Source organism: Natator depressus, chromosome 18, assembly GCF_965152275.1.
Source record: "Natator depressus isolate rNatDep1 chromosome 18, rNatDep2.hap1, whole genome shotgun sequence".
Lineage (NCBI taxonomy): Eukaryota > Metazoa > Chordata > Testudines > Cheloniidae > Natator > Natator depressus.
In genome coordinates, this window is record NC_134251.1 from 192700 (window position 1) to 219205 (window position 26506).

A 26506-nucleotide genomic window follows, 5' to 3' on the forward strand; every position below is an offset into this window, starting at 1 on the left:
TCAGTCCCAGCTTCTGGCATTTGGAGGTTTAGAGACACCCAGAGCATGGGGTTGCATTCCCTGATCATCACAGTTAATAGCCATTGATGGACCAACCCTCCATGTACTTATCTAATTCTTTTTTGAACCCAGGTATACTTTTGGCCTTCACAATATCCCCTGGCAATCAGTCCCACATGTTGACATTGCATTGTGAGAAGAACTTCCTTTTATTTGTTTTAAATCTGCTGTCTATTAATTTAATTGAATAAAAATCAGTTACTAACCTGTAACTTGTTCTTCGAGATGTGTTGCTCATGTCCATTCAATGTAGGTGTGTGCTTGCCCCAAGCACCGCCGCCAGAAAGTTTTCCCCTCAGTGGTATTCGTTGGGTTGGTTCTGGTGCCCCCTGGAGTCGTGCCCTCATAGCGCCAGATACAGGGACCTGCCACCCCCTCTGTTCCTCCTTGCCGGCTATCTCCAACAGAGGGGTGGGGGTGAGAGTGGGGGTTTGGAATGGACATGAACAACACATCTTGAAGAACAACACTTTACGGAAGGTTAGCATTTTTTCTTCAAGTGCTTGTTCATGTCCATTCCAATGCAGGTGTAGCAGGAGGGTTCAGAGTTCATTGACAAGCAGATTGTAGCACCGCTCTGCCAAATCCAGAATTGTCCCTGGCCTGCCTAGTGATGGCACAGTGTGATGCAAAAGTGTGGGCCAAGACCATGTTCCTGCTCTACAGATGTCCTGGACTGGAAGCTCTGCCAGGAATGCAGCTGAAGATGCTTGTGCCCTTGTGGAATGTGCCATCAGGGATGGAGCAGGGATCTCCGCTAAGTCGTAGCATGTGCAGATACAAGAAGTGATCCACGATGAAATTCTCTGGGCTGAGACTGGAAGACCTTTCATCCTGTCTACCACCACCACAAAGAGTTGTGTAGTTTTCCGGAACGATTTAGTCCTTCTATGTAGAAGGCAAGCACATGTCTGACATCTAGTGAGTGAAATCTCTGCTCCTGGCTACTGGCATGTGGTTTTGGATAGAAGACAGGAAGGAATATGTCCAGGTTACTATGGAATTGTGAAACCACCTTCAGTAGGAAGTCTGGGTGAGGGCGCAGCTGGACCTTGTCCTTGAAGAATACCATGTAAGGAGGTTCCAAAGTAAGAACCCTAATCTCCAAGACCCTCCTCTAGCGGCAGTAATGGCCACCAGAAAGGCCACCTTCCAGGACAAGTAGAGGAGAGAATATGTTGCCAATGGCTCAAATGGGGGACTCATGAGCCTCAACAATACCAGGTTGAGATCCCAGGGTGGGAGTGGTTGTCACACTTAGGGGTACAGTCTGTCCAGGCCTTTGAGGAAATTACTTTAGCTCAAGTTTGCAAAGATGGACCAGCCATTTACCCACGGGTGAAATGCTGAAATTGCAGCCAGATGGACTCTAATCGATGACACCAATAGCCCTGGCTGCTTCAGGTGTAGTAAGTAATCCAGAACGAATGGCACTGATGACTGCGTGGGTGAAACACCTTTCTGTGCTGACCAGATAGAGAACCTTTCCTGCTTTGCCAGGTACATAGCTCTAGTGGATGGTTTCTTGATCCCTAAAAGGACCTCTCGAACCAGTCCGGATCATGCTAGCTCCAAGGAGTTCAGCCATGGAGCTTCCAGGCCGTGAGATGAAGGGACTTGAGGTTTGGATGATGTAAACGGCTGTGGTCCTCAGAGATCAGATCTGGAAACAGAGGCAAGCTGGTTGGTGTTTCCACTGAGAGGTCCAGAAGGCTGGTAAACCACTGGTGACGTGGGCAGGCCGGGGCTATCAGGATCAGGCTCGTTTCTTCCTCTCTGACTTTCAGCAGGACATTGCGTATGAGCGGAATGGGAGGAAATGCATAAAAGAGATGGTCCTTCCAAGGGAGAAGAAACATGTCTTTGAGTGAGCTTGGGCTGTGATTCAGGAAGGAGCAGGAACTGCAGACAGTTCCTGTTGTGTCTCGTCGCAAACAAATCTATCTGGGGATCTCCTCGCCTCTGTGGAATGTCCTTCATGATGTCTGGGTGAATGGACCACTCATAATTGGAGAAAAGTATCAGGGGATAGCCGTGTTAGTCTGTATCCACAAAAACAACAAGGAGTCCGGTGGCACCTTAAAGACTAACAGATTTATTTGGGCATAAGCTTTTGTGTGTAAAAAAACACTTCTTCAGATGCATGGAGTGAAAATTACAGATGCAGGATCTGCTGAGATGATCTGCTAACTTGTTCTGTGAATGGAAGATAGGAGGCTTTGAGGTGGACTGAGTGGGTTATATAGAAATCCCACAGGCGAACGGCTTCCTGGCAAAGGTGAGAGGAGCACACTTGACCCGGTTTGTTTATACAGAACATCGCTGTCGTGTTGTCTGTAAGTACTGACATACATTTGCCTTGCAGGTGGGGCTGGAACGTTTGGCAGGCAAGGCACACCACTCTGAGTTCCCCCGTGTTGATGTGTAGCGAGAGCTCTACCTGGGATCAGAGGCCCCGAGTTCTGAGTACACCTAGCTGCGCCCCCCAAACCAGCCCAGATGCATCAGTGACAAAAGACATTGATAGATGTGGTCTCAAGAATGGGACACCTACAAATACTGTCCTCGGGTCCAACCACCAAAGGAGAGTGGTGATTAACAAAGGGAGAAGTGTGAGAACCATGACCAAGCAGTTCTAGCCCTGCCGGTACACAGATGCTAGCCAAGTCTGGAGAGGTCTAGGTCGTAATCTTGTATGCTGCACCACGTAAGTGCACGAGGACATGTGCCCCAGGAGTTTTACGCAGTTTCTTGCCATGGTGGATGGGGTGGTTTCTAAGGCTTTCTATGGTCGTACCTAGGGCCTGGAACCTGGTCTCCAGAAGGCTCTGGCCTGGACTGAGCCAAGGACTACCCCTATAAATTCTATTCTTTGAACTGGTGAGAGTGTCAATTTCTGCATGTTTATCAACGGACCTATCTTCTTGAAGGTTGACAGTATTAACATTTGCCTCCACCTGGGCCTTGGTCCTACCTTTAATCAGCCAGTCATTGAGGTAAGGGTAAACCTGAGTACTTTGGTTCCTCCAGAAGGCCGCAAAGATTGCCATGCACTTCGTGAAAACCTGAGGGGCTGCTGACAGGCCGAATGGGAGCACAGTAAACCGGTAGTGTACCCGATTCACAATGAATCAGAGGAAATCTTCTGTGACCTTGAAAGACTGAAAAGTGAAAATAAGTTTCAGAGTAGCAGCCTTGTTAGTCTGTATTTGCAAAAAGAACAGGAGGACTTGTGGCACCTTAGAGACTAACGCATTTATTTGAGCATAAGCTTTCGTGAGCTACAGCTCACTTCGTCGGATGCATTCAGTGGAAAATACAGTGAGGAGATTTATATACACACAGAACATGAAAAAATGGGTGTTATCATACACACTGTAAGGAGAATGATCACTTAAGATGAGCTATTACCAGCAGGATGGTGTCCCCTAAATAAATATGTGGACACAGTTGGCAATGGGCTTTGTTGCAAGGATAGGTTCTGGGTTAGTGGTTCTGTTGTGTGGTTGCTGGTGAGTATTTGCTTCAGGTTGGGGGGCTGTCTGTAGGCAAGGACTGGCCTGTCTCCCAAGATTTGTGAGAGTGATGGGTCATCCTCCAGGATAGGTTGTAGATCCTTGATGATGTGTTGGAGAGGTTTTAGTTGGGGGCTGAAGGTGAAGGTGTCTCTGTCTGAGGGGTTTGTCCTCACCCATAACTATTTCACATTTGGGGACTATTTCAAATCAGCGGCACTGCTATGGGTACCCGCATGGCCCCACAGTATGCCAACATTTTTATGGCTGACTTAGAACAACGCTTCCTCAGCTCTCGTCCCCTAATGCCCCTACTCTACTTGCGCTATATTGATGACATCTTCACCATCTGGACCCATGGAAAAGAAGCCCTTGAGGAATTCCACCATGATTTCAACAATTTCCATCCCACCATCAACCTCAGCCTGGACCAGTCCACACAAGAGATCCACTTCCTGGACACTACGGTGCTAATAAGCGATGGTCACATAAACACCATCCTATACCGGAAACCTACTGACCGCTATTCCTACCTACATGCCTCCAGCTTTCACCCAGACCACACCACACGATCCATCGTCTACAGCCAAGCTCTACGATACAACCGCATTTGCTCCAACCCCTCAGACAGAGGCAAACACCTACAAGATCTCTATCAAGTATTCTTACAAGTACAATACCCACCTGCTGAAGTGAAGAAACAAACTGACAGAGCCAGAAGAGTACCCAGAAGTCACCTACTACAGGACAGACCCAAAAAAGATAATAACAGAATGCCACTAGCCATCACCTTCAGCCCCCAACTAAAACCTCTCCAACGCATCATCAAGGATCTACAACCTATCCTGAAGGATGACCCATCACTCTCACAAATCTTGGGAGACAGGCCAGTCCTTGCCTACAGACAGCCCCCCAACCTGAAGCAAATACTCACCAGCAACCACACACCACACAACAGAACCACTAACCCAGGAACCTATCCTTGCAACAAAGCCCGTTGCCAACTGTGTCCACATATCTATTCAGGGGACACCATCATAGGGCCTAATCACATCTGCCACACTATCAGAGGCTCGTTCACCTGCACATCTACCAATGTGATATATGCCATCATGTGCCAGCAATGCCCCTCTGCCATGTATATTGGTCAAACTGGACAGTCTCTACGTAAAAGAATAAATGGACACAAATCAGATGTCAAGAATTATAACATTCATAAACCAGTTGGAGAACACTTCAATCTCTCTGGTCACTCGATTACAGACCTAAAGGTCGCAATATTACAACAAAAAGACTTCAAAAACAGACTCCAATGAGAGACTGATGAATTGGAATTAATTGCAAACTGGATACAATTAACTTAGGCTTGAATAGAGACTGGGAGTGGATGGGTCATTACACAAAGTAAAACTATTTCCCCATGTTTATTCCCCCCCGCCCCCACTGCTCCTCAGATGTTCCTGTTAACTGCTGGCAATGGCCCACCTTGATTATCACTACAAAAGGTTTTCTCCCCCCCCCGCCCCGCTCTCCTGCTGGTAATAGCTCATCCTAAGTGATCACTCTCCTTACAATGTGTATGATAACACCCATTTTTTCATGTTCTGTGTGTATATAGGTTTCAGAGTAGCAGCCATGTTAGTCTGTATTTACAAAAAGAAAAGGAGTACTAGTGGCACCTTAGAGACTGAGCTGTAGCTCACGAAAGCTTATGCTCAAATAAATTGGTTAGTCTCTAAGGTGCCACTAGTACTCCTTTTCTTTTTGTGTGTATATAAATCTCCTCACTGTATTTTCCACTGAATGCATCCGATGAAGTGAGCTGTAGCTCATGAAAGCTTATGCTTAAATAAATTGGTTAGTCTCTAAGGTGCCACTAGTACTCCTTTTCTTTTTGTGAAAATAAGTGTCCTTTAAGTTGAGGGCGGCATACCAGTCCCCTGGATCCAGAGAAGGGATAATGGGGAGGCCAAGGAGACCTTGCGGAACTTCAGCTTCTTCATAAATCTATTGATGTTTCACAGGTCTAGGATGGGTCTGAGACTACCGTTGGCCTTTGGGATTAGGAAATAGCAAGAGTAGAACCCCCTGCCCCTTAGCTCTGGAGGAAACTCCTCTACTTCTCCCACCTCCAGGAGCATCCACACTTCTTGGGCTAGAAGTTGCTTGTGAGAAAGGTCCCTGAAGAGGGACGGGGAGGGAGGGTGGGAAGGACGGGAACAACTGAACTGAATCGTGTATTTCAGTCCTATAGTGTGTAGGACCCAGCGATCTAAGGTAATGTGGGCCCTTGGCCAATAGAAGTGGGATAACCTGTCCTCAAAAGTTGGGGAAGATGGATCCAGACAGTGTCCTGGTACACCATCCTTAAGCGTGACCTCAAAAGGCCTGCTTAGACCCTGATAATTGTTTGGTGGGGCCAGGCACATAGAATCATAGAATATCAGGGTTGGAAGGGACCTCAGGAGGCCATCTAGTCCAACACCCTGCTCGAAGCAGGACCAATCCCCAACTAAATCATCCCAGCCTGACCTTAAAAAACCATGGGCAGATGAGGACTGGGGAGGAGGCTTCCTCTTATAGCTTCTATCCCAGCTCTTACTTTAGTGCTGCCTAGACTAAGGTGGGTAGAAACATGGCAACGGTTGGGGCTAAAAATGCTTCCTAGATGGAACAAGTGTGTGTAGACCTAGGGATTTTAGGATGGCCCTAGAACCTTTCAGGCTATGTAATTTAAAGTCTGTCTGCTCCGAAAAGAGTGACGAGGCCCTCAAAGGGGAGGTCCTGCACTGTTTGCTGCACCTCTCAGGGAAGGCCTGAGGACTGCTGCCATGAGCTCTTCCTCATAATCACAGCCAAAACCATGGTTCATGCTATGGAGTCCACTGCGTCCAAAGCCACCTGAAGTGACGCTTTTGCCACCGCTCTTTCTTCTTCAACCAACACCAAGAATTCGGCTCTGGATTCCTGTGGCAACAGCTGCCTGAACTTAGACATCGAACCCCAATAATTAAAGTCATAAAGTGTAGACCCTCCTGCCAAAAAAAGCTAACTTTTTTGGCATCCTTGGCCTCTGGAGTTGGTCCTTGCTACCTGTGTACTCCTGTTCGTTCACCGCTGTAACCACTAGTGAACCCGGAGGAGGCTGGGTATATAAGAATTCAAATCCCTTGGAAGGGACAAAGTACTTCTTCTCCATCTTCTTCGCTGTAGGTTGCAGAGATGCTAGATTCTGCCAGCAGGTCCAAAATGGCATCGTTAAGGAGCAAAGCCACTTGCGATGGACCAGATGGTGCCAGGATATCCACCAGGGCATGGGAGGACTCTGAAATATCCTCTGCCTGAATCGCCAGGTTCTGAGTTACTGTCCTGAGAAGCTTCTGGTATGCTCTGTAGTCATCCTGAGCGGGGGCGATAGATCACAGTTGCCAACTTTCACGCAGTAAATAAGCAGCCTGACTTTCAGAATAAGTCAAAAATTAAGCTAATCTCATTTCAAAATAAGGCCAAAACAAGCCAATTCCTAAGAACCCCAACATTCTATGTGACTATGTGCATCTGAAGTAGTGGCCAAACAAGGCACTGGTGTGCAGTCTGGGACTGTGGTGGGCCTGCTGTGCACCCCTGACTCTCTCCCCCCCTTGCCCCTGCTTGCCCTCCCTTGCCGGAAGCCGATCAAAAAAATGAAGCAACAAGCTACAAAAAGCAACAAGCTTCAAGCCAAACAAGCAACAAGCTACAAGCAAAAACCTAGCCAACAAGCAACTCACAAGCCAATTAAGCCAAAAACGAGCCCAATTTCTGTGTTTTTTTCGCAAGTTTAGCATGTTTGCTATAGATGTTCCTGCCACTGCCTCATCAGGCTGGGAAGAAAAAGAAGTCTGCACAGGCATGGAGCACTGTTCTTCTCCTTCTGCACCAGAAGGATCTCACAGTGCTGTTACTGAGGGCTCAGTACTGTACTTCATACCAGTAGATGATTCCTGCACCACAGGAGGTGTTGGGGGTGCTCTACACTCCAATACAATGGAGTATGCTCTCCTGGACTGCGATCCTTGGACTAGTGGAAATGCCCTGGGAGTTCAAAAAGGCCATTGCATAGACATTTGCCACTGTACTGGTGGCCAGGCCATTGGCAGGATACCCTGGCTCTTGTCAGTAGCTGGGTAGAGCCGGTTGGAGAGATGTCAGCTCCTGCAGGAGGTGTAAGACTCTGCCTTCAAGTCTGACTCAGGAAGTTGCTTCTTGGTGACCAAGGCAGAACGGAACCAACCGGGGCTGGAGAGTGGTACCTGGAATGGGGAGACCAGTGCTGTGCCATCATGGCAGGCTTCCCTTTTGATGGCACTTGGGGTTTCGGTGCCATGGTTGCCCTTGCCTCTGGTGCCAGCAATGACAGTTCCCGAACAGTGGGAGATGGCGGTACTGGGAGTGATAGCAACTCCCTCACTGTCTCAAACGCCTCTGGCGTGGATGGTAGTGCCAGGGCTGTACTCCGGTGGCTCCCTCTTGGTGGAGAGTCCAACAGTGCCAGACTCAACAGATCTGGGGCCAGAGTCAATGGTGCCATGCAGGCAGCTGACTTCTGAGTGGCGTGGCATGGTGTCTCATTCTACCTGGCTCTCTGCAACTGGACCTTGGGGTTGGGGAGTGCCTCCAGTCCGTCTTCTTTTGCTTCTTTCTTGGCACCCTTGATGGAGAGCGGTGCCAAGAGTCCCATGGAGGAGCAGACTTCCTCTGCACCAGAGGTGACTGACAGTTCCGAGAGTCCCAGGACTGAAGAGGAGTCCTTTCTTGGTGCCGGAGAGGCCAAACTACGCTGCCTTTTCATCGGAGAAGCCAGAGCATTTCTCTCCAAGGCAGAAGAGCTCAGAGCTCAGTCGATGTAGCTTGGCTCTGAGGGGGGATGGAGTGCTGCCTCCATGAGGAAGAATTTCAGTCTCTTATCCCTGTCTTTCTGGGTGCGGGGCCTGAACCCTTTAAAAATTCTACAGTGCTCTTGCATGTGGGACTCCCCCAAACACTTAAGGCAGCTATAATGGGGATCACTGCAAGGCATCGGCTTGTGGCCTGGCGCTTACTGCTTAAACCCCAGGGACTGAGGCATGCCCTGATGCTGGGGAGGGGTTAACCTCACTAAGCGAAGTTCTCTAACCGAAATGCTAAAAATTAGAACCGAAACTTAACCACTAGTGAATAACTATATACAAGAAATTGAAAAAGTCCATTGAGAGGCATACTTGCAAAGAACACAAGGACAAGTTGACATTTCAGTGACCATCACAGATGGTAAGAAGGAACTTACTCCGGAAAAATCATGGAGCAGGTCCTCAAGGAATCAATCCTGAAGCACTTAGACGAGAGTAAAGTGATCAGGAACAGTCAGCATGGATTCACCAAGGGAAGGTCATGCCTGACTAATCTAATCGCCTTCTATGATGAGATTACTGATTCTGTGGATGAAGGGAAAGCAGTGGATGTATTGTTTCTTGACTTTAGCAAAGCTTTTGACACGGTCTCCCACGGTATTCTTGTCAGCAAGTTAAAGAAGTATGGGCTGGATGAATGTACTATAAGGTGGGTAGAAAGTTGGCTAGATTGTCGGGCTCAACGGGTAGTGATCAATGGCTCCATGTCTAGTTGGCAGCCGGTGTCAAGTGGAGTGCCCCAGGGGTCGGTCCTGGGGCCGGTTTTGTTCAATATCTTCATAAATGATCTGGAGGATGGTGTGGATTGCACTCTTAGCAAATTTGTGGATGATACTAAACTGGGAGGAGTGGTAGATACGTTGGAGGGCAGAGATAGGATACAGAGGGACCTGGACAAATTGGAGGATTGGGCCAAAAGAAACCTGATGAGGTTCAATAAGGATAAATGCAGGGTCCTGCACTTAGGACGGAAGAACCCAATGCACAGCTACAGACTAGGGACCGAATGGCTAGGCAGCAGTTCTGCAGAAAAGGACCTAGGGGTTACAGTGGACGAGAAGCTGGATATGAGTCAGCAGTGTGCCCTTGTTGCCAAGAAGGCCAATGGCATTTTGGGATGTATAAGTAGGGGCATAGCAAGCAGATCGAGGGACGTGATCGTTCCCCTCTATTCGACATTGGTGAGGCCTCATCTGGAGTACTGTGTCCAGTTTTGGGCCCCACACTACAAGAAGGATGTGGATAAATTGGAGAGAGTCCAGCGAAGGGCAACAAAAATGATTAGGGGTCTGGAACACATGACTTATGAGGAGAGGCTGAGGGAACTGGGATTGTTTAGTCTGCGGAAGAGAAGAATGAGGGGGGATTTGATAGCTGCTTTCAACTACCTGAGAGGTGGTTCCAAAGAGGATGGTTCTAGACTATTCTCAGTGGTAGAAGATGACAGGACAAGGAGTAATGGTCTCAAGTTGCAGTTGGGGAGATTTCGGTTGGATATTAGGAAAAACTTTTTCACTAGGAGGGTGGTGAAACACTGGAATGCGTTACCTAGGGAGGTGGTAGAATCTCCTTCCTTAGAAGTTTTTAAGGTCAGGCTTGACAAAGCCCTGGCTGGGATGATTTAATTGGGGATTGGTCCTGCTTTGAGCAGGGGGTTGGACTAGATGACCTCCTGAGGTCCCTTCCAACCCTGATATTCTATGATTCTATGATTCTAACTGAGGGGATGGTGGGTCAACAGGGCCCTATATACTGGTGCTATGAAGGCGCGACGTCAGGAGGACCCAGAGCCAACCAGACAGATACCACTGAGGGGAAAACTTTCCAGCGGCAGTGCTTGGGGTGAACACACACCTACGTTGGAATGGACACGAGCAAGCAATCAAAGAAGAACCCCTAGTTCTTGTGTTATGTGAAGGGGTAAATATCACTTCCCCATTCACTTTCTCCACGCCATTCACGATTTTATACATCTCTATCATATACCCCTTAGCTGAATCATCCCAAACCTTTTAATTTCTCCTCATATGGAAGCTGTTTCATACCCCTGATAATTTTTCTTGCCCTTCTCTGCACCTTTTCCAATTCTAATATATCTTTTTTGAGATGGGGTGACCAGAACTGCACCCAGTATTCAAGGTGTGGGCATACCATGGATTTATATAATGGCATTATGATATTTTCTGCTTTATTATTTATCCCTTTCCCAATGGTTCCTAACATTCTATTAGTTTTTTTAACTGTCTTTATACAATGAGCAGGTGTTTTCAGAGAACTACCTATGACGACTCCGAGATCTCTTTCTTGAGTGGTAAAAGCTGCTTTAGACCCCATCACTTTGTATATGTAATTGGGATTATATTTTCCAGTGTGCATTATTTTGAATTTCATTTGTCACCCAGTTTGGTGAGATCCCTTTGCAATTCTTCGCAGTCAGCCTTAGGCATAACTATCTTGAGTAATTTTATGTCATCTAAGTATTTTTCCACCTCACTGTTTACTCCTTTTTCCAGATCATTTATGAATATGTTGAAAAGCACAGGTTCAAGTACAGATCTTTGGGGAATCCCGTTATTTACCTCTTTCCATTGTGAAAACTGACCATTTATTCCTACTCTTTGTTTTCTTTCTTTTAACCAGTTACTGATCTATGAGTAGACCTTCCCTCTTATCCCAAGACTGCTCACTTTGTCAAAGGCTTTCTGAAAGTCTAATTACACCTTATTAACTGGATCATCCTTGCCTACATGCTCAAAGAATTCCAGGAGATTGGTGAGACATGATTTCCCTTTACAAAAGCTGTGCTGACTCTTCCCCAACATATTATGTTCATCTCTGTGTCTGATAATTTTGTTTTTAGTTTCAACCTATTTGCCTGGTACTGAAGTGAACTTACCGGCCTGTAATTGCCAACATTGGCTCTGGAACCTTTTTAAAGAACACGTGTTACGTTAGCTACCCTCTAGTCATCTGGAACAGAGGCTGATTTAAGCAATAGGTTACATACCATAATTAGTAGTTCTGCAATTTCACATTTGAATTCCTTCAGAACTCTTAGGTGAATACTATCTGGTCCTGGTGACTTATATCAATGATGTATCGATTTTAATTTTAATGTATCATTTTGTTTCAAAACCTCCTCTACTGACACCTCAAATCAGGGACAGCTCCTCAGATCTGTCACCTAAAAAGAATGGCTCACCTGTAGAGATCTCCCTCACATCCTCTGCAGTGAAGACCAATGCTAAGAATTCATTTAGCTTCTCCGCAATGGTTTTGTCTTGAGTGCTCCTTTAGCACCTTGATCATCCAGTGGCCGCCCACTGACTGTTTGGCAGGTTTCCTGCTTCTGATTTACTAATTTTTTTGCTGTTCATTTATGTATCCTAAGTTAGTTGCTCTTCAAGTTCTTTCTCCACCTGTCTTATCATACTTTTTACACTTGACTGCCAGAGTTCATGCTCCTTTCGATTTTCCTCACTAGGATTTGACTTCCAGTTTTTAAAGGATGCCTTTTTGCCTCTAGCCACCTCTTTTACTTGGCTGTTTAGCCATGGTAGAATTCAGGGGAGGGGAGTATACCTTTAGTTTGAGCCTCTGTGATGGTGTTTTTTCAATAGTCTCTCCTTGCAATTTGCAGGCATTACACTCTTCTGACTGTTCCTTTTAATTTCCATTTAACTAGTTTCCTCATTTCTGTGTAGTTCCCCTATTTGAAATTAAACACTACTGTTGTGGTTTTCTTTGGCATATTTCCCCCTACAAGGATGTTAAATCTATATTGTGATTGCTTTTACTGAGCGATTCAGCTATCTTTACCTCTTGGACCAGATCTTGTGCTTCATTTTGGACCAAATCAAGAATTGCCTCTCCCCTTCTGGGTTCCAGGGCAAGCTGCTGCAAGAGGTAGTCATTTATGGTGTCTAGAAATTTTATTTCTGCATTCCGTCCTGAGGTGACATATATCCAGTCAATATGAGGATAGCTGAAATCCCCCATTATTATTGCATTTTCTGCCTTTGCAGCATCTCTAATCTCCTTGAGCAGTTCACCATCACCATCCTGGTCAGGTGGTCGGTAGTATATTCCTACTGGTATACTCTTATTATACAAACATGGTATTTCTAGCCATAAAGATTCTATGGGACAGTTTGATTCATTTTTTTACTATATTTGACTCTTGCTTTCTTTCACATATAGTGCCACTCCTGCACCAGCATGACCTACTCTGTCATTTCTCTATATTTTGTTCCCTGCTATCACTGTGTCTCACTGATTATCGTCATTCCACCAAGTTTCCATGATGCCTATTATACCAATAGGACAAATCTGGTTTAGCATCATTTCAGACATAGAGGTTAAAATCTGGTTTAAAGGATGTGCCCAGAGTTAGAGAAGAGACAGTGGGTGGGTGCAGGCTTTTATACTCTTGGTTCTAAAATACTGGAACAGAGCGGAGCACACACATGCATCACCAGTGGGTAACTGTTTGCAAAGAATTCCACTGTTGCATGGGAAGCCACATAATCTCATAATGGGGCACAGATAATGTCAGGAAGAAAACCAACCAATTTCACCCCATACTTGGAAAATAAACTGTTATAGCATACCAGGTTTAAAATGTCATTGATAATTGAAAACGTTTTCACAAAATTATACATTTGAACAGGCCATTATCAGATAATGGGTTAGCCTTCAGAATAAGGATCCAGACAAAAAAATAAGAGAACTTTAAAGAAGTTAACCTTTTCTTCCTGCAAATTATATTCTTTATCTCTAGGCAAATGCTGATTTTACAACAATATTTATATCTTGCTCTCCTGTGCTTAGAATGGAGATAAAATTGAAATGGCCATTTTCTGCTGTAACTGCACTGAATCTTACTGTTCCAAAGCGTATATTGGGAAAGTCCTTAAGATGTCAGGCCATAGGGTGGATGCTTTATGGAAATTTAATAATCTTTGTGAACTGAAGAATGCAAAGTGGTCAACTGTACAAATACTATACGCCTTATCCAGAGATGAATTGGTGGTGGTTATGAACACTTCTGCTTGGTTCCCTGGAGACTGGTGTAGTAGGAAGAGAGCCTGAGACATAAGCCCTTGAAACAGAGGCCTGGTATGAGGCAGGACCCGCTGACAAAATCTGGCAAGAACAGGACTGATATTGCAAAAATACACATTCCAAAGAATTGCTAGTCACAGAGTACTCACACAAACACATCTCGATATCAAGTAGTACCAGAACATTCCGATATCGAGGATGGAACAAAAACATTCCCCAAGGATAACAGGAACACACTGACCCCTCCTAAAAGATAAGGTCAGGATGACAGTACGTAACAGAAATGTTTTGATCAAACCAACATATATAAGGTGATGGATGATAACTAGCCAAGTTAGGGGCAGTAACTATGTCAGAGGGACAGTACTAACTTGTTTGTATCAGGGTATAAAGATGTATCTCTGAGGGAGTATTTTTGTTTGACCTAGGGAGGAACAGAAAGTCCCACCATTTACTGAGCTGGTGCACTGTTACGGACATACATGTATTAGTGGTCCAGTAGAGTCTGCAGGATACTAGTACTGTGCTTCGTCAACAATAAACCTGGCTGGATGTCTTCGTTCCTTAATGGATTTTGTGGTCATTGGCCAGTTTGCTTGAGGTCTGCAGAGTCAGCTGTTTGCACAGGGCTGGGGCGTCACACAGAGGGAACACACACACACACAGCCAAACATCTATTACCACCTGACTACACTGATGACCCCGACCATTAATCTGGTAGGTAAGCAAGGTGTCCTTTGTATAAATCACAACCTAACATGACAGATAGCCACAAGCTAGGAAACTCCCTTAACCCCTCACTGTTAAGCCCCAGAGAGTTTAATAAGGTATGCACATGCTGGGTTGCTAGCAAATCTCTCTTGGCTCAGGTCTCCCTACCTTCCTAGGTTGCTCTTCACCTTCCTTCCCCTGCCTCTCCTCACTTCTGCTTTCTCTCTCTGTTTTAAAAGTTAGAGTTTTTACAAAAACCTCCAAAAAATAAAGCAATTAAAAACCGAACAAAACAACAAACAGGAAACAAGGTAAAAACTTTAAATAAATACAGTAAATTAATTATTTTACCCCTTCATTATATTAACCCTTAACATCTATCAACATCTAACCACAACTGGAAGCCATGCAGCAACAGAGGAGTTATTCTGTGACAGTGACTAGATCTAGTGGCTAGCACTTAGCTATATTATTCCTGGAGAGCCAATATCAGACTGGGGTGAGCAGTGCAGGGGGGCAAAACAAAGAGGTGGCAAAAGATAGAGGTGATCCTGTTGGCTGGGAAAATGTTTATAAAGATGGTTAATGCACAGGTACAGTGAAAACAGTCTTTATACCTCTACCCAATCAAAGATTTGTTCATCGTTCGCCTTGTCCTCAATAATGAGTTTTTCTAGCTGTTTGTTCAGTTCGTCAGCAGAGAGTTCTTCCTCTGAAAGTGCTTCTGAGGAACTGGAACAGTCAGACACCGTGAAGTCCAACTTCTGCAACATTAGAAGTTATGAGAAACGATTAAATATGCTTTTCTACACTGAATCATACTAAGGAAAAAGAACAAGCAACACTTTATTCTGTTTTATCATTGTAATGACGTATGTCCTACCTTTCATTTCAAAGAATCAGAGCAATTTACAAACAACACACTGACGTACAATCTATACTGAGGGATCACTTCATCCAGCAAGGAAATGCAGCCACCTTTGAGGAAAAAAGTGGCACAGTGCAACGCTCCACTACACTTTAACCCATGAAATGAAAACATATACCTTGTCTAATTGAAACTACAGGGAACCAGAATGCAAATACCAGATCTGGAATTTGGTCATGAAGTAGGGCTGTCAAGTGATTAAAAAAATTAACAGCGATTAATCGCACTGTTAAACAATAACAGAATACCATTTATTTAAATATTTTGGATGTTTTCTACATTTTCAAATATATTGATTTCAATTACAACACAGAACACAAAGTGTAAGTGCTCACTTTATATTTATTTTTGATTACAAATATTTGCACTGTAAAAACCAAAAGAAATAGTATTTTTCAATTCATCTGATACACGTACTGTAGTGCAATCCCTTTATCATGAAAGTTGAACTTACAAATGTAGAATTATGTACAAAAAATAACTGCTTTCAAAAATAAAACAATGCAAAACTTCAGAGCCTACAAGTCCACTCAATCCTACTTCTTGTTCAGCCAACTGCTCAAACAAGTTTGTTTACATTTGCAGGAGATAATGTTGCCCACTTCTTGTTTATGTCACCTGAAAGTGAGAACAGGCGTTTGCACGGCACTGTTGTAGCCGGTGTTGCAAGATATTTACGTGCCAGATGCGGTAAAGATTCATATGTCCCTTCATACTTCGACCACCATTCCATGTGACGGGTTCTGCTCGATAACGATCCAAAGCAGTGCGGACTGACGCATGTTCATTTTCATTATCTGAGGCAGGTGCCACCAGCAGAAGGTTGATTTTCTTTTTTGGTGGTTCGGGTTCTGTAGTTTCTCCGTCTGAGTGTTGCTCTTTTAAGACTTCTGAAAGCATGCATCACACCTTGTCCCTCTCAGATTTTGGAAGGCACTTCAGGTTTTTAAACCTTGGGTCAAGCGCTGTAGCTATCTTTAGAAATCTCACATTGGTACCTTCTTTGCGTTTTGTCAAATCTTAAAACGATCATCATCCGAGACTGAAGTATATGGCAGAATGTGGGTAAAACAGAACAGGAGACATACAATTCTCCCCTCAAGGAGTTAGGTCACAAATTTAATTAATGCATAATTTTTGTAACGAGCATCGTCAGCGTAGAAGCATGTCCTCTGGAATGGTGTCTAAAGCATGAAGGGGCATATGAATGTTTAGCATATCCGACAGTAAATATCTTGCAGTGCCAGCTACAAAAGTGCTATGTGACCCCCTGTTCTCACTGTCAGGTGACACTGTAAATAAGAAGCGGGCAGCATTATCGCCCGTAAATGTAAACAAACTTGTTTGTCTTAGAGTACATCTACAGTACGAAATTATTTCAAAATTATTCTATTCGAATTTTCAGAAGCGATTTTATACATTCAGTCTTCTGTGTCCCCACTAAAGCGCGTGAATTCGGCGGAGAGCGTCCACAGTACCAAGGCTAGCATTGAATGTCAGAGCGGTGCACTGTGGGTAGCTATCCCACAGTTCCCGCAGTTCCTGCCGCCCATTGGAATGCTGGGTTAAGCTCCCAGAGCACGATGGGGCAAAAACATTCTCGTGGGTGTTTCTGGGTGTGTGTCGTCAGTCGCACCTCCCTTCGTGAAAGCTACGGCAAACAATCGTTTTGCGCCTTTTTGGCATGCAGACACCATACTGCTTTCAGCAGACGGTGCACCGCTGCTCTCCTGCTACTATGAATCCACTACTCATTTCCTCTCATCTTCCTATGTAATCTCTACTATCTACTCTCTCTTCCTCTGCCAACTCTGCTCAGCCATCATGAACCAAGCAGCACAGCTTCCGCTGCCAACTCTGCTCTCCTGCTATTGCCGTGCTTCCGAGCTTCTCCATGTTGTCTGTCCTGGGCTCCGGCCTCCATGAAAGCTACAGAAGACAACCATTTCCCGCCTTTTTTGGGCTATCGTGAACCGAACAGCACCTCTTCCACTGCAACTCTGCTCTCCTACATTTCGCGCCCTTTTTCCAGGATTACCTGTGCAGGTGCCATAGCCATGGAGCCCGCTCAGATCTCTGCTGCAGTTTTGACCATTGTAAATACCTCACGCATTATCCAACAGTATGTGCAGTACCTGCAAAACCAGCTGAGGAAGCGATGACAGTGCGATTACGATAGTGATGAGGACATGGACACAGACGTTCCTAGAAGCATGGCATGTGGCGATTGGGAGATCATGGTGGTGTTGGGCCAGGTTCATGCCATGGAACGCCGATTCTGGGCCTGGGAAACAAGTGCAGACTGGTGGGACCGCACAGTGTTGCAGGTATGCGATGATTCCCAGTGGCTGAGAAACTTTCGTATGGGTAGGGCCACTTTCATAGAACTTAGTGACTTGCTTTCCCCTGCCCTGAAGCACAAAGACACCAAAATGAGAGCAGCCCTCACAGCTGAGAAGCGAGTGGCAATAGCCCTGTGGAAGCTTGCAAAGCCCGAGTCAGTCGGGAATCAGTTTGGAGTGGGGGCTGCTGTGCTGCAAGTAGCCAACGCAATCATTGACCACCTGCTATCAAGGGTAGTGACTCTGGGAAATGTGTAGACTATTGTGGATGGCTTTAATGCGCTGGGGTTCCCTAACTGCAGTGGGGCCATAGATGGAACGCATATCCCTATCTTGGCCCCGGAACACCAGGGCGGCCAGTACATAAACCGCAAGGGGTACTTTTCCATGGTTCTGCAAGCACTGGTGGATCACAAGGGACATTTCACTGACATCAACGTGGGATGGCCGGGAAAGGTGCATGACGCTTGCATCTTCAGGAACTCTGGTCTGTTTGAACAGCTGCAGGAAGGAACTTACTTCCCAGACCAGAAAATTACAGTTGGGGATGTTGAAATCCCTATAGTTATCCTCAGGGACCCAGCCTACCTCTTAATGCCATGGCTTATGAAGTGGTACACAGGCACCCTGGACAGTAGTAAGGAGCAGTTCAACTATAGGCTGAGCAAGTGCAGAATGGTGTTAGAATGTGCTTTTGGACGTTTGAAAGTGCGCTGGCGCAGTTTACTGACTTGGTTAGATCTCAGCACAACCAATTCCAATTCCAATTCCAATTGTAATTGCTGCTTGTTGTGTGCTTCACAATATATGTGAGAGAAAGGGGGAGACATTTTTGGCAGGGTGGGAGGTTGCGGTAACTCGCCTGGTGGCCAGTTTTGCACAGCCGGACAACAGGGTGATTAGAAGAGAGCAGCAGGGTGCGCTGCACATCAGAGAAGCTTTGAAAGCCAGTTTCATGACTGGCCAGGGTACGGTGTGACAGTAGTGTTTGTTTCTCTTAAAGTTACCCGCCCTCTATATATATGAAAGGAAATAAAGTCACAATTGTTTAAAAACCGTTCTTTATTATTTGTTGCAAAAAACATTGAGAGAAATCAGAAGCTAGACGGGGGAGGGGGGTATTGGGTTAGGGGGGTGGAGGAGGAGGGAAGGACAAGTTCAGAAACCAAATCAAAATTTAGGATATGCCAGCTTTCTGCTGCTTGTGCAATCCTCTGGGGCTGACTGTGTGGGTCCCCGTAGCCTCCTCCCCCTCCCCACCACGTTCTTGGGCGTCTGGGTGAGGAGGCTATGGAACTTGGGGAGGAGGGAGGGTGGTTATACAGGGGCTGCAGCGGCAGTCTGTGGTCTTGCTGCCTTTCCTGCATAGATCCACCATACAGAGGAGCATGTCAGTTTGCTCCCCCATGAGCTTGACTATTGCATCCTGCCTGCTCTCATTGCGCACGTCCCTCCTCTCTTCGTATTCATGTAACGCTTTACGCGTCTCCGCAATTGTTTGCCTCCACGCATTGAGCTGGGCCCTATCAGTGCGAGACGACTGCATGAGCTCGGCAAACATGTCGTTCCGAGTTTGTTTTTTCTGCCTTCTAATCTGGACCAGCCTCTGGGATGGAGTAGATAGAGGCCGCGTTGAAACATTTGCACCTGCTGCGGAAGGAGAAAAAGGGAGGGTAGTATTTTAAAAGATACATTTTAGACAACAAAGGCGACACGCTTTCTCAGTGAAACAGGCAATTCATAGTACATGTTCTTTTTGTACAAGGTCACATTTTGCCTCTTATACTGAAGTGCCTACCACTTTGGTGTGAGTAAGCCATCACATGAGGCCAGGCAACAGAATTCAGCTTGCAGGCAGCCATGGTACGCCCTAGAGGCACGCGGGGTTCTGCTTCTTCCATATTCATTTCAATGCTTTCAAACTGCCGGGACCCCTTTCCCATAGCAAGCTATGCCTTGTGGGTTTGCCATATAAAAGGAGGCTCTCTAGGATGATCGCTTCACACAACATCCTCCCCACCCCCCACTGCGTGACTCCGATGAGGCTATGAGCCCTTTAAACTAAACACGAACAGCCCAGTGCGGCTGGGTTTCCCCCCACCCCCCACAGTGTGGCTCTGATCAAGCTCTGACTCACCAGAAGTGCCTTCTCCAGGGTCATGGTCCGGGAGCATGCCTTGGGAGTTGGGGGAGGCTATTGGCTCCAGTGTTAAGAACAGTTCTTGGCTAGGGGGGAAAACGGATTCCATACTTGCCGCCCGTGCACTGTCCTCCTCGTCCTCCAAAAACTCATCCTCCTCGCTCCGTGCTACTCCCCCCTTGCAGCTTCCATGGACAGTGGTGGGGTAGTGCTGACATCACCCCACATACCTGCATGCAGCTCATGGTAGAAGCAGAATGTATGGGGCTGTGACCCAGAGCACTGTTCGCCTCCCTGGCTTTTTGGTACGCTTGCTTGAGCGCCTTGATTTTTGTACGACACTGCTCTGTGTCCCTGGAGTAGCCTCTTTCCGTCATGGCCCTGGAGACTTCAGCGTACGTATTTGCGTTTCTTTTTTTGGAACGTAGTTCTGCCATACCAGATTCGTCTCCCCAACATGCAATGAGATCCAGTACCTCCCATTCGGACCATGCTGGAGCTTGTCTGTGAATCCGGGACTGCATGGTCTCTTGTGATGGTCACCAATGATGATGGTGATGATGGTGCTGATGGTGACCAAACAGGAAATTCAAAAGTTCCTGGGGCTTTTACTGCCTACCTGGCTAGTGCATCGGAGTTGAAAGTGTTGTCCAGAGCGGTCACAAGGGAGCATTCTGGGATAGCTCCCCGAGGCCAATAACGTCGAATTGCGTCCACAGTACCTGTAACCCAGAACTGCGATCTCTATTTTAGCGCTACTCCACTTGCCGAGGTGGAGTACAGAAATCGGATTAAAGAGCCCTTTAAATCGAAAAAACTGGTTTGGTCGTGTGGAAGGAATCAGTTTTATTTCGAAGTAACTCGGCTAATTCCGAAATAACTGCGTACTGTAGACCATGCCTTAGCAATTGGCTGAACAAGAAGTAGGACTGAGTGGACTTGCAGGCTCTAAAGTTTTACATTGTTTTTGAATGCAGTTATGTAACAACAACAAAAATCTACATTTGTAAGTTGAACTTTCATGATAGAGATTGCACTACAGTATTTGTATGAGCTGATTTGAAAAATACTATTTTTTATTTATCATTTTTATAGTGCCAATATTTGTAATAAAAATGATAATATAAAGTGATCACTGTATACTTCATATTCTGTGTTGTAATTAAAATCAATATATTTAAAAATGTAGAAAAACATCCACAAATATGTAATAAATTTCAATTGGTATTCTATTGTTTAACAGTGTGATTAAAACTGTGATTAATTTTTTAAATCGTGATTAATTTTTTTGAGTTAATTGTGTGAGTTAACTGTGATTAATTGACAGCCCGATCAGGAAGCTAAGGCTAATACACTATTTTTGCAAAATGTGACATAGAATCTATAATGATCATTAGTTCTCAGATCTTGGTTTTACGTTGCATTTCCAGTAGCACAGTGCTCCCTAAAATCATGCTGGGCCACTGGTTCAGTACTGACTCAAGGGAAGAGTGCCATTATTTTAATCACCCACATCACTTTCAAGTGTTCCTTTGGTGTCTTCCACCAAATGTACTGCCTAAACCTAATCTGAATGACTGGAGTAGTTCATCTTCATGTTCCGTTTTGACAATATTTAGGGATGGAATTGAAATGAACAACTAGGACTCAAAGTAAAAATAAAATACAAACCAATGGGCCAAATGTATCCTACAAATATATCTCACAGGGCTCTTCTCTAGAAGAAACTTGCTTTCAACTCACATGCTCCATGAGAAAGGTATGTATATCCTCCCCTTCAGGTAAGTAGTCCTTCCAACTGAGGCCAGCCTCCCTCCATAAGGCTCCTACTTTCTTATGGCTCTAAAACACAAAGCAATTCGTTCATTTTTAAATCTGAAAAGTACAGGAGCTTAAACAGGCTGGAATGGTGCTGCATAAAGAGAAATAAATAATCATTTAGCCATCCAAAAATATGCCTAGCCAAGATGTGAAAACTTCCAGAAAGCCTGTGCTGGAGAAGTTATATATAATATCCTGCCTTTTACAGGTAAATGTTGTACCTTGTAAGATGCTCAGATGCCACAATGATGTGTAATAAATATGGCTGGCTTGATGTGATATATGGAGTTTGCAACAACATGACCAAAGATCATCTACAATAAAGTGACCATATTAAAAGTGTGGTCCAGTGGACGTGATACAGAATGGGGACTCAAATGCGTTGGGTTCTACTCCTAGCTCTGCCACTGACTTGCTGTGCCCTAGTAAGAAATTACTTATCTTTCCATCCCTCTACATGAATAAAGTTAGAGCATGTCTACTTTAGAAAAATCATGATTACATGGATATCTTTTGTATGGAGATCAATCCTCAAGGTCATGTGTGTGACAACAAGGTCACAGTTTAAATCCTACAATTCATTGTAAATCTACGGAAAATTACCTTTACAACCGTATGTGTACAACCTTTTGCATCTGACAGTCCAGCAGACTTCATGCCTGACTTTTTAGAAATCCCCCAAATGTTTATATATATAATAAACAATACTGAAGATAGTGATAGTAATAAGCTCTTCTTTAGTGCCTTCCACCCAAGAATCTCAAAATACTTTGCAAACATTAATGAATTAAGCCTCACAACACATGAGTTATTGGGTGTCTAAAGTCAGACTTTATAAATGTGGCCTGATTTTCAGAGGTAGATTATAGATGTCAGTGGGAGCCGCTTGTGCTCAGTATTTCTGTGACTCAAGCCTCAGATTTAGGTGACTAAATATGGTGTTGGATGCCTGACTTTAGGCACCCAACACTGAAAATGTTGGCTTACGTGATTTACCTAAGGTTATGCCAGAAGTCTGACAGAGCTAGAAATAGAACCCAGATCTTCTGACTTTAGGCTGTGCTTTAACCACAAGAGCATGGCTCCTCTCCCTGTTCTTCTCCCACATGATATAGAGAAAATGGCAATACACAATCCAAACAAGCAGCATATTACTTATTTTAAAAAATAAAATATAAGCTTCTAGCTACATTAAGGAGCTGTTGCATGGAAAACTGACCTAATTTGAACCCATGCTTTAAAAAGGAGGTGATGAATGTTTAACGTACAAGACTACACAAAGTGAATTATTTATCCTGACCTTAGAAATAAAAATTTAAATATATGATACACTTATAGGGAAACTACCAAGGTGTCTGGACAGACAACTGTGAAAATGTGTAAGACAGCTTTAGAAGTTACATGGTGAATAGGTATCTCTATCCCTAGAGACAGGTGAATCTCAAGAGTTTGCAGGTTTAGTTTGGATAAACACCCAGAAGTCTGAATGACCATCTGAAGCTTATCCGAACTCCCAGAACCTCTCAGGTCTGCAACAACAGGCCCTTATGTGAGATTGCCAGTACTTGTTTCTGATCAGCCCAGAAATACTTTGAAAATGGTTCTCTTGCAATACTTCAGCACTTCAGCTTCTTGAAGAAGCCAGGTGCAGAGGTACCTACAAAAGGGAAACTTGATAAGAAAATGGTAACCCAACTTTTTGAAATCTTATGAGGCTTGGTTTGAAATTTGGGGAAGGAAAGGCAGGTTTTTAATGTTATTTGCACAGGTTCACCTATACCTAAATGTTGGGAATACGAGCACATTGTCTTTATGCATGACCATTTACTTTCTGCACCCAACACAATTTATAAGTTGTATCCCTGCATACTTACCATTTGTTTGCATAGAAGGTGCAATATTTCAGAAAGCAAGACCCCAGCTCTTCCCACAGGAAGTAACAGTTTGCTAAATTCTCTGGAATGGAACAGAAATAAATACTTTTATTATAATATTTTATTGTCTCAGACAAGTTACACTGCTGTGAAAAGCAGCTCTTGATTCGGGGCAGGAGAGAGGTGGGGATCAAGCTGATGCAGAAAACTGCACAGCTTTAACTTCTGCTCTGTATATGGGATCTCATCTTGCTCCCATTGAAGTTAATGTTAAAGCTCCGATCAACGTCACTGATGCAGAATTGGGCCCATATTAGACTAAAACTTAGAAAAACTGCACAACAGGAACAAATAAAACACACCTATACCTTATTTTTACATAGGGCCAAATCTACTTATTTTGATGGGATGAGGATTTGGTCTGTAGAATCTTGTAGACTGTAAGGCCTAGATTTTAAACATATGCAGGTCCTTGATTTCAATGGGATTTAGGTGCCCAAGTACCTTTAAAAACCTGTCCTTAAGCTCCTCGGAGCACGGAACTGTTGCTTTCTAGATATTAGTATAGTGCTACAATAACAGGGCCCAAGCCTGGTTGGCCTATCTGTGCTGCTGCAATATAAATGTGATTGAAGGTGATAATGATAAAAATACAGTAATGCTCTGATTTTTGAAAATGGTTTTCCATTTTTACAGGTGTAGCTTTGTGCTCCTGGTTAATAGTAATCAGACAGATGTCTAAGTGGTAATTAATTCTAGGCACAATTATCATACGTGAAAAACTTTATCTTCAGAAAATGAAGGCAGAATTCACATCCCTTTAAAAGATCAGGGTCTTAATATTTCTGAGAGTCAATCTGGTCCTACAACTTTAGGTGGTTTTTAATTCAGCTAGAAAAAAACTGGGACTGAAGAGGATTGGTAGATATCGTTTAAAAAAAAAGAAAGAAAGAAAGACTGCACAACAGCAGCTCTTGCACCATCAGAGCTTCCACATTAATGCAAATCTGATTTCTGGAACACCTCTCACAAGGTCTCACATTGACTCTCACACGCTGAGTCTCTTATTATTCCTGTCTAGTCAACTGACAGAAGTCATGCTGCTTAGATATTATAGCATAATCAGGCTAGTTTAGGCATGACGGTCACTAAACAAAAATAGCATTACTTACGTTATAAGTTCTCTCATAGAGATTCCTCCTTCTTTTAACATGGGGGTCACCAATTCAGCTAGATACAACCAAATATGTGGTATATCAATGGCCATATCATCTGCCAGCTCCAAGGTGTCTGAAAACCTTTGGAAGAAAAGAGAAACTCCAAATATTAAATCCAATTCCCACCTCAGTGAATTTTTTTCTGCCAAGTAAATCCACCCTGCATTATATACTTTTGATTTATATTAAAAAAGCCCAATGGTATGCCATCCAATCCTCTCCAGGTATTTGTGTAGCATAATTACCTCTTGGAAATGCTGAAGCACTGGAAGAATGTGCAAGAGGAAATTCCCTCCATGGAGCGCCATGGAGGGTGGTAGTCAAAACATACAGGAAAACAATTTTTAAAACTCCCATTACCCAATAATGAGCTCATTAACAGTCCTGACATCTGTAAGGGCAAAAAGCATTTTCTTTTTTAAATACAAAGCCTCTAACAATCAGAATTTTACATGTGGGAGGACATAGAAAATACAGTATAAGATTTTCAACTGAACAATGTTTGATTAAGTCTGGTGTGATCCATCAAGTGCCTAAAACATAACACAAGAAAATAGTCAATAAACCGGAATGTGGCCTGAGAAGTTCAATCTTTCTCTTTTAGGAAAATCACCTGTACACTTGGCTGGGTTAGCAGGAGGACCTGGCACTCCAAAACACTAGGCTCTATGGCTGATTTATGAGGTCTTTTCTCAAACTGCAGATCCAGATTTCAGAATTTTCAACACCTCTTCCAAAAGCACAATGACAAATTATCTATGAACTGGCTTCATGTTTCATCAGTAGTACCAGGCACTCACTTTTACCTGGTGGATTATAAATGTGCCTCTGTCAGAAAATTCACACTGATTCACCGGTTCCCAGGAGCCTTCAACAGTCTTCTGGTATCCATTTTAAATGGATTCTGGTGAATTCTCTTTTTCTTGTTCACTGGTTTCAGGGATGGTTTTAAAGGAGTGGTTGTCTCATATGCCTGTTTCTTTATTAAGGCTTCTGGTACTGGTTCATCCTGGGTTTGACTGAGCTCTTCTGCCAGTAATTTGGCTGTTTGTTTCCTGTCATGCAGAGAGTTTCTCGCTAGAGTTGAGCTTAGTTTAGATTTTGTGCTATGATCTTTTCTCACACTATGGCCCTGAATCTCAGGGTAACATGTCTTGGTGAACAGTACAGCAAGTCTTTAGCAATTTTGCTGCATGTCCACTGAATGTCATGGCTCTCCACCCTCATTCAGTTATCTCTAGTGCATTCGTTTGGTTTCTCGCCCTCCCCTCCCCCACAGGAATACCACACATCCTAATACTTCACCCACAGTCCACTTCTTTGGGCACCATAACTCAGAGTTATGTAATAGTAAGAATAGTAAATATGGCAGGTGACCAGCTTGACTTAATAGTGAAATCCTGGCTGATCTTAAACACAAAAAGCTCACAAGAAGTGGAAGATTGGACAAATGACCAGGGAGGAGTATAACAATACTGCTCAGGCACGCAGGAGTGAAATCAGGAAGGCCAAATCACACTTGGAGTTGCAGCTAGCAAGAGATGTTAAGAGTAACAAGAAGGGTTTCTTCAGGTATGTTAGCAACAAAAAGAAAGCCAAGGAAAGCGTGGGTCCCTTACTGAATGAGGGAGGCAACCTAGTGACAGAGGATTGGAAAAAGCTAATGTACTCAATGCTTTTTTTGCCTCTGTCTTCACGAACAAGGTCAGCTCCCAGACTGCTGCACTGGGCAGCACAGCATGGGGAGGAGGTGACCAGCCCTCTGTGGAGAAAGAAGTGGTTCGGGACTATTTAGAAAAGCTGGACGAGCACAAGCCCATGGGACTGGATGAACTGCATCCAAGGGTGCTAAAGGAGTTGGTGGATGTGATTGCAGAGCCATTGGCCATTATCTTTGAAAACTCAT

The 26506-nt window shown here is 44.4% G+C and overlaps 1 protein-coding gene across 21 annotated transcripts in view; it reads right to left on the bottom strand.

The window, feature by feature from the left end:
- Positions 1-26506, bottom strand: part of LOC142000734 (eukaryotic translation initiation factor 4 gamma 3-like) — a 235551-nt gene that overhangs the window by 15057 nt on the left and 193988 nt on the right. For all 21 annotated transcript variants that reach the window (XM_074975238.1, XM_074975227.1, XM_074975226.1 and 18 more), the window contains 4 exons: positions 24556-24681; positions 23384-23465; positions 21432-21530; positions 14896-15042 (listed from right to left, as the gene is read on the bottom strand). In XM_074975238.1, the coding sequence (XP_074831339.1) occupies positions 14896-15042; positions 21432-21530; positions 23384-23465; positions 24556-24681 (454 nt within the window). The remainder of the gene's footprint in view (positions 1-14895; positions 15043-21431; positions 21531-23383; positions 23466-24555; positions 24682-26506) is intronic.